Raw genomic sequence first — 8,447 nt, 5'->3', positions numbered from 1 at the left:
GTTTCAGAAAGGCGGGGCATAGAGGAGAAACAATAATGTACAGTATGTGGAAAATAATGTTTTTTTTAAACCTTAAACTGCAAACACATTTCATTACACCAAATACACAAAATAATGTACTTTTTTAGCAACATCATATGACCCCTTTAATAAATGAGTTTACTATGGGTACTTTAATGTGTTCTTGCTGAATAAAAGCATTAGTTTCTTTGTTCTTTTTTTTTTTACTGATGCCAAACTTTTGAATGGTAACATGTTTGTATATAAACGTATATTATATTCATTAATACATGTAAATCACATATTAATAAATATAACCCGATATATACACATTAGGGCTGTGCAAAAAATCGAATGTGATTTTCATGCGCTTCTGTGATTAGTAGTTAATCTCCAGCACATGCTTTCAGATGAAGCGGCATTTACTACACAGAGCCGTAGTTCACTGACAAGCTACACAAAATTGGCAATGAATCGCCTGCAATTTTGAACGCGATTTTGTGTAGCTTGTCAGTGAACTACGGCTCTGTGTAGTAAATGCCGCTTCATCTGAAAGCATGTGCTGGAGATTAACTACTAATCACCAGAAGCGGCTTTACTGATGAGATGCGCATGAAAACCACATTCGATTTTTTGCACAGCCCTAATACACGTATGCAAAAATAGTATGAGTAGTGTTCCAAACATATCCAAAGATACAAAATGGCATAACACGTTTTGAATGCAACATTGACGCACCATTTTAATTGGCTGGCAGGTCAGATCTGAGTCGCTGACAGGCGTGTCATCACCCTCTATGACATAGATGCCTTTGCGAGACAAAGCCTGGATGACTGACTGGTGGGACTGCAGAGAGGCCACCTGGTCTCCTTTGAGAATGAGGCCGCACACGCGACAGTACAGCTCACAGGACAGCAGTAACCGGATCACCGGGGGCTTAATGTGCTCCTGGTCATACTGGTCTGTGTAGAACGGGTCTCGCAGGTCCTCTGGGATGTAATCTGACAGGAGCAGAAAACAATAAATTAGGATATAAAGAAATTAAGACCCTGATGAAATAGACCTACTGAGGATGTTTTCAACTGTTATTGTTGCTACAACTTTGCTGCGTCTGGCATCAGATGCAATCTGCCAGCAATCCCTTGCATTGTTGCCAACTAATGCACTACGTGCTAGACAATAGCATGATGGTGTGAAAAGCCAGCCATAGGGCTCTACCCTCTTCATGAGATCTCCTGTGCAGTCGCAGATGAGCTGTGGCAGCTGGGATCTGGCTGCAACCAAAAAGCTCAAACAGAGAGGAGCAAGGCCAGACGTGTCCTAGTCTGAACAGCCATTGCTCCATCCGTCCACACCCAGCTCTCATGCATCCACACCCTCTGCACCGGTATCCCCCAGGAGAAGCATATCATTAATGTGAAGGCACTGGGTGCAACCATCCAGCATGAATTTATGCACACACCTGCCCCCTCTGATATACCACGTGGAGCTGTCTGCTTTGTTCCAAACCAGTATGTCTGCCACAAGCAGGCGTTGTTTAAAGAATGGTACTTAATAGTAAGTAAAAAAAAGAACAAGTAAGTATTATACAATTATGACACAGGGAAGTAATCATAGCATTGCATTAGCATTGCATAGCATGTGCACGGGGATATCTATTTACAGCTGGAACACTATAATGAATTACTTAAATTTATTCAGCCATTTCTAGTTCATTTTAAATGGTCATGTGCTGTCACAAATGATTCATTAAGCAATGCACATAATATATACTTTCAATTATATAAATCTGTCAATTCTTATGAGGTCATAAACCAGCAGGCATAATAGTTAATACATATTGTGAAGTGTTATCGAAATTCTTAACTAACATTACTAACAATGAACAATACACTTGTTACAGTATCTATTAATCAACCTGTTCATTTTAGTTCATATTAGCTCAGGTCCATCGAAAAATATTAACAGACACAACTTTTGATTTTAATACTGTATTAGTAAATGTTGGAATGAACATTAACCAAGATTAATAAATGCTTTAGAAGTATTTTTCATTGCTAGTTCATGTTAACTACTGTAGTTAACTAATATTAAATGGATGTACATTTTTGTAAAGTGTTACCAGAATGTCATCTTAGTGTAGGCCTATGTGTTAACTATATTAAACATGAAAAATTCACAAATCTACACCAAAGGGCAAGACGCAGAAAACAGAGTCCCAGTTGCAATCATTTGCATTTATACTACGTCTCAGATTTAAAAAAAAGAAACTGTAATGGACATTCAAAACAACATTCAAAGCAGTGATTAGCAGAACGCAAAGAAGCCATCGCCATTCAGGCCAATTACTGGGCCGAAACAACTCCACAGCTTTACTGAAGGGAATATCCTGAATAACAGATGAGCCAGAATGGGGGAAAAAGGACAAAGAACTGAATAACAGTGGAATAACAAATTGTACTTGAACTTCAACTCACAAACAAGTACATACCTGACCCTCCAAGAAATGCAATGAATTACCTCCCATGTTTACATAATACATTGATATCCATGGTATTATTATTACCAATTAGTATTATGGCAAACTGACACACCCTGCATAGACTGTTCAGAAAATTCAACATTCAACAGCAGAGAGAGAGTTTCCTCAGCAAACGAGGTCAGGAGTCTTACACACATTTCTGTTTCATTCACTGATGATGGCAGACCAGGGTGCCTTTTTGTGAGAGGGGGTACAGGCTACATATCAGTACAGGCTTGAATACATCCTTCAATAGGATAGCATTCCACGGTGCCAGTCTTATGAGGTGATTTAACAGGAGCCATATGCTCAAACAGATCTTGTGTGCAGCTCTTCTGGGTACCACCATGAATCAATACTGAATAAGTCTAAAAATGAAATGACAAACTAAATGAATACATACATGAAATGAAAAAGTGAAAAAAAAATTCCACCCATTAGAAGTTTGATGTCATTTGGCCACACACAGCACTGCTCATATGAAAGTCATTAGTGACTGATACTAGAGCATAGGCTAAAAATATACCTGGACCAACTATGGCTTCTGGTCACTGCTTTTTCCATATACAGGTACTCACACTGTTAACCCTGACTGAGTACAGAATGAATAATTATGTCTCATTAGTGATTGAGTTATTAACTGTGCATGACCACAAGTTATAGGCATCCCTAAACACTACTATTGTGTATATTTGTTAATTATGCCCACTTCAAATAAACAGGAAAGCTTCCTACTTATGTATAAAATATGCCGCAAATGAGTTGCACTTGCACTTGTGTGATGTCTTTATGTGCCATAACTGAATGTACTGAAAGTAAACAGGCTTTCTCCCGATTCACTTTCATATGCAAAAGAGCAGCCTGGATATTCTGCTGAACTTCTCCATTTGTGCTCCACAGAAGAAAAAAAAGTCTCGAACAACGTAAGGGCAACTAAATGATGACAATCCTTAATTTTTGAGGAATGATTCATTCAACAGATGTATAAAAACTTGATTTATTTTTTTATTTAACGTATACATAATATACTTCTTTGGATAGAACAAAAAAAAAAGAGACTCTAGGTGCCCTGCATACAGTGAATGCTCCATATCTGCTGACAGGGAGTCAATAGCATTAGGAAAACCCTTCCTGTTCATCCACAACATTTCAATAGAGCAAGCTCTGCAGATGGGACAAATGCTTGTGAACCTGACTGAAATACCACAACAGTGGATTCGGACTGCTGCCCTCCCACCCCAAAACAACTACACTCCCCCATAAATCCAACAGACTGCTACTTCAGAGATATTTACATTATTCAACTAGACAAATCAATAAAGAATAGGGCTGATTAGGCCTTTTCAGGCATAACATTTGTAGGCAATATGCAATTGATACATATGTAATATTTCTTGACCTTTCAAGGTGTTGAGTGGTATTTGTTTTGTGCAATGCTTAAAAAATTACCCTAACCCTAAATCAGTGCCCTCTGAATTAGGGATGTCAACGATTAATCGATGATCGATTGGTTAGATGGTGAGGATTTACGAAAAGAAACAATGCCTAAATATTATTGAATTTGTGGAAATTCGTGACCAACCGGCAAACCAACAAAGCCGCGTAAATGTAGGCTATATGGGCTCGAACGGCATCCAAAAGCATGGTCGTGATGTAACATTTTCCAGCTAACCAATTATTCCTCTAATAAACAAAGCTTTTATACCACACTTGTTTTAAAATACAACAACGAGCACCACAAAACCATTTAAAGAGGTGCGTTCAGCAGTCTTCGTGACGGGATAGGAAACACTGACTCAAAGTAAAATGATCTCAAACGTACGGCGCGCTCTCTTCATTTTACAATCCTGCTACTAGCATTTCATTCAGACTAAACCCCATTTAATTCGGGTGAGAAATAGAGAAAAAAAATTTGAGTGGCTTTTGCGCATCCTGTAATGCATTTAGCAGCATTAAGGTTAACGATTAATCGATTAATTGATCATTAATTTAAACGACGATCGATCATGAAAATGATCGAAAATGGACATCCCTATTCTGAATGGATAACAGAGTAAAATACCAGCAATACCATTTCTGTACCATAGCAACACCATGGTGTTTAGATATTTTATGTAGCTTGGAGTATCATGTCAAGACCTTGGTACTGTATGTAAACACTTACAAAAAAGTAGCATCTTAATTAGGAGCCTTAATTAGAATCACTGTTTATTTAATTCTTACAGTGAAGACTAATGCAGTGTTTCATTTTACATTTGATTACTGGTTTCAATTTATATAATATTTCTTGAATACTACTGTTAGATAGACCAGCTTGAAAACTTTTTATTTATATAATTGTTCCTGTAGTATTTAATTTCTTATTTTTGTATTTCTAACTGTTTACCTCTATTCAATAATTATAATTTATTTATTTTGTTATCAAGAATTCCCAAATTTCAGTGGTACCGAAAATATTGGTATTTTAACAACCTTGTTTCCAGTTTAAAAAAAACAGCAAAAGATACCATACTACTATCATGGTTGTTGAGATATGTATCATGGTATTCTTGGAAATACTTTTCCAGTATTCCCGGAGTACTACGTAAATAACCTGGTAAATGACTTTCAGCAGCATCCATCACAGTTCCATGGTATTATCATCTGATACCAGTGCAGTTCAATGTCCCTGTGCTTTTTTGTAAAGTTAGACTGAGTGAAAATACCATGGTTTTATTAAAATATAATTTGTACATACCACAGTATCCTTTAAGTACTACATAAAGGACCATAGTACATGTTCAAGTAGCATGGAAATACCATTTTTGGACATGTAACGCGACAACGCCTAAGTATCTATGAGTATGGTAATCATTACCATAATCACTGCTCAGTGCCATAGTACAGAGATGGTATCAGATGGTAATATACCACAGGGGAGCAGCACACCACACATCTGTCTGTCTAGCCAACTGTCTTTGATTACATATCACAGAGTCGGTTAATAAAAAAATAAATAAAAAAGAGTCTTTCTCAATTCTTATTCATAAACACAATCAAACCAACTCACCGATACCGAAGGCTTTGGCAAACAGCCATCGCATATTAGCCGCTATTTTGGCTCGGGCTGAATCATACATTTCCAGCGGCACGATCTCCAGCGCCTCGCCCGCCGCCTCCATCTTTCTGCGGGCGCTGTCAGCATCCAGCTCCGCGTCCATCCTGCGACCACCGTCTGCAAACACACAAGCAACAGCACTTTCAAACAACCTTTTGAGGGCATGCGGCGTTTCATAAGCTACATGTCAAGCATTGGGGTGTCAGAGGCTTTGGAGCAATAACTCTGTTCTTTAGCGTCAAAGCTAACTAGCACATGAGCAGCTTTTATTCCAACATTACCCACTAAAATTATAATAAAAATAAAATCCCAGACACAAACGACATGTATATTTGTTACAGACAGCTAACATTACTGAACAAAACAAACCTGACCGCCTGGATCCTGCCAAGATAAGCTAACTTAGCCTGTGATTAGTTTATATAGAAAGTAACTAGCTAGCCGTCGCCCAGGTAGCTAACAAACACCAAAATAATTTATTAAATGTTCAAACACTGGAGAGGTAGATTTAACCATCTGCGAGAGCTGCTGTCCTGAGCGTAAACTGGTTTGCATGTTTTGATTGAAATACAGTTACAAGCAGCTAACAGCTAATGCTGCTTAGTGAGATGAGGACTAGCAACCCGCAGCTAAAAAACAGCCCCTTTGTCAGCAATTAATGAAAACAGCCATATTTACCACCACGTACCTTCCAGATAGTAAACTATCAACAATCCACTCTGGCAAATCTGTGGGAGAAAAATGAGAGAAAAGGGTAAAAGGCTCCGGCGGGAATCATGAGGCCACGTTTAGTCCGAACCGATACGAGTGAGTGTCGGTGGATGAATGAGTGTGCTGCAGACTTCACTACTACCACACTTCAGAATAACAGCAACAAACGCACACTGTAAATACAGTTTAAAATGCGAATTATTGTCGATGTGCTGTTGTGAATGAGAATTATGCAGACAGATATTGTTTGCTATTAGGCCTGATGTTGTGTTTTGTTGAGAAAAGCACGCACCTGTTTTACCTGGGTTTTTAAAAGATAACTGGAAATGCTTAGGGATGACGCTAAATTCTGGAGCTGAGCTGATTCTTGATCGTTCCTAGTTATATCACGATAATTATTTGCTGTATTATTTTTGATCATGTGTATGGGCATTCCAGCCCTATGGATGAAGTCATGTTACACATAATGAACACTGATAATACAGTGTGTTGTTTACGGGTCTTTATTGCCCTGTCTGTTAGTTGTGATAGATAGGCAATTTATTATTTGCAGATTCCTGGTGAATTTATTAAGTAATGTAAAATATACAAAGGTAGGTACTGTAACAGGGAGACACAAGTGTGATATCAAGTTTCCAATTTGTATATGGCTCAAAGAATAAAAGAAAATAGCATAATTTTCTAGCATCAAAAAAATAAAAGTACAATACAGCTTAATTATTTTTTTCTGCACATTAGAATGTGTCCTGTTTCATTCATTCATTCTGAGTAAACATTTTTTTTTTTTACATTTTTACAGAAGACACCCACTAAAATGTCATTCAGTTTAACAATAGTTTATATTCCAAAATGTTGTCAAGCACATTTAGAACAAGGGTCATTAGATGACTTTTAATTAAAATACTTAATTGTCATTAAACCTTTGCAAATCTTTGCCTTCAAACCACTAGGTTTTACCCATTTGTCAGCAGTTTTTATTCAGTTAAAGTATAATACAATTTAGTATCATCACTTTTTCTTTTATATATTTCAATAAGTACAGGTCAGAATAAGTATGAATAAGTATAATTTTTTCATAAATATGAATATCCCACCAGGAAAAAACAAATACAGTAAATGAGGGTTTACTTTTCTGCCATTTGCATGTGTTCTACCAAAATCACCATGTCCACTATGTCAGAAAAAAATGATTTTCTAACAGGGTATTTTCTAAAAATATAATTTTTTATTGAAAGCTGATTGAAAACATCCAAACATATCACAGCAGTAAAAAGGGTGTTCAAGGGTTCCATGTACGGAAGAACAAACTAAAATCTCTTTTTGAAATGAAAATTGCCTGTGGATATATCCTCCTGACTACCAGGAAAAAACAGTTTTGTGAATTTAGTATTTTGTCATGTCATTACATTGTTTAGATCATAAGAAAAAAATTGAAAAATAAAACTTTTGTAAAATGATATTTTATTCATATGTTATGCCATGTCCTCTGTAGAGGACATCGGGACTTTAAAAAGTCCTGTTTAAAAAAATAAAAAAAAAACACATGAATAGACATGAAAAGACAAAAACAGTGGGATTTTAATCACAAATGAATTTTCATTTTTTATACCAAACTTTATATAAAGATGATTCTCAACTATGTTATGAAAGATTTTTTTTTTAAACATTTTTCTTTATGCAAAATGTGTGTAAAATGGCCATAAACGAGTTTTTCCATTATATACAATGTATCTATAAACTGTATCTAATTTGCGTAATAATGTGTTTTTTGGGGCAACACATGAAAAGGCAAAAACAGTGGGATTTTTGTTTTAATCACAAATCAATTTTCATTTTTTATACCAAACTTTATATAAAGACGATTCTCAACTATGTTATGAAAGATATTTTTTAAAACCATTTTTCTTTATGCAAAATGTGTGTAAAATGGCCATAAACGAGTTTTTCCATTATATACAATGTATCTATAAACTGTATCTAATTTGCTTATTAATGTGTTTTTGGGGCAACATAGAGTGAACAAATAAGTGCAATAATGGGAGCAATAATTAGCAAGGTTTTCATAATAATATCTAATATTTAATAGGAATATTGATATATAATTTTGTGTCTATTCAT

At 36.1% G+C, this 8,447-nt stretch overlaps 1 protein-coding gene across 6 annotated transcripts in view; it reads right to left on the bottom strand.

The window, feature by feature from the left end:
- The window catches only part of LOC107699764 (calmodulin-regulated spectrin-associated protein 1-B-like), a 38,621-nt gene extending 32,056 nt beyond the window's left edge, over positions 1-6,565 (bottom strand). For 3 of the 6 annotated variants that reach the window (XM_016501125.1, XM_016501130.1, XM_016501129.1), the window contains exons 1-3: positions 6,307-6,565; positions 5,571-5,735; positions 739-1,001 (exon numbers count right to left, since the gene is read on the bottom strand). In XM_016501125.1, the coding sequence (XP_016356611.1) occupies positions 739-1,001; positions 5,571-5,721 (414 nt within the window). In that variant the 5' untranslated portion in view covers positions 5,722-5,735; positions 6,307-6,565. Of the gene's footprint in view, positions 1-738; positions 1,002-5,570; positions 5,736-5,987; positions 6,069-6,111; positions 6,239-6,296 lie in introns of those variants that run through there. The other 3 variants (XM_016501127.1, XM_016501128.1, XM_016501126.1) reach the window with 3 other exon arrangements.
- Positions 6,566-8,447: the final 1,882 nt, after the last annotated feature.

The sequence above is a fragment of the Sinocyclocheilus anshuiensis genome, unplaced genomic scaffold, assembly GCF_001515605.1.
Source record: "Sinocyclocheilus anshuiensis isolate Anshui unplaced genomic scaffold, SAMN03320099.WGS_v1.1 scaffold278, whole genome shotgun sequence".
In the NCBI taxonomy this organism is placed as follows: Eukaryota; Metazoa; Chordata; class Actinopteri; order Cypriniformes; family Cyprinidae; genus Sinocyclocheilus; species Sinocyclocheilus anshuiensis.
This window is presented reverse-complemented; position numbering and strand designations above follow the sequence as displayed.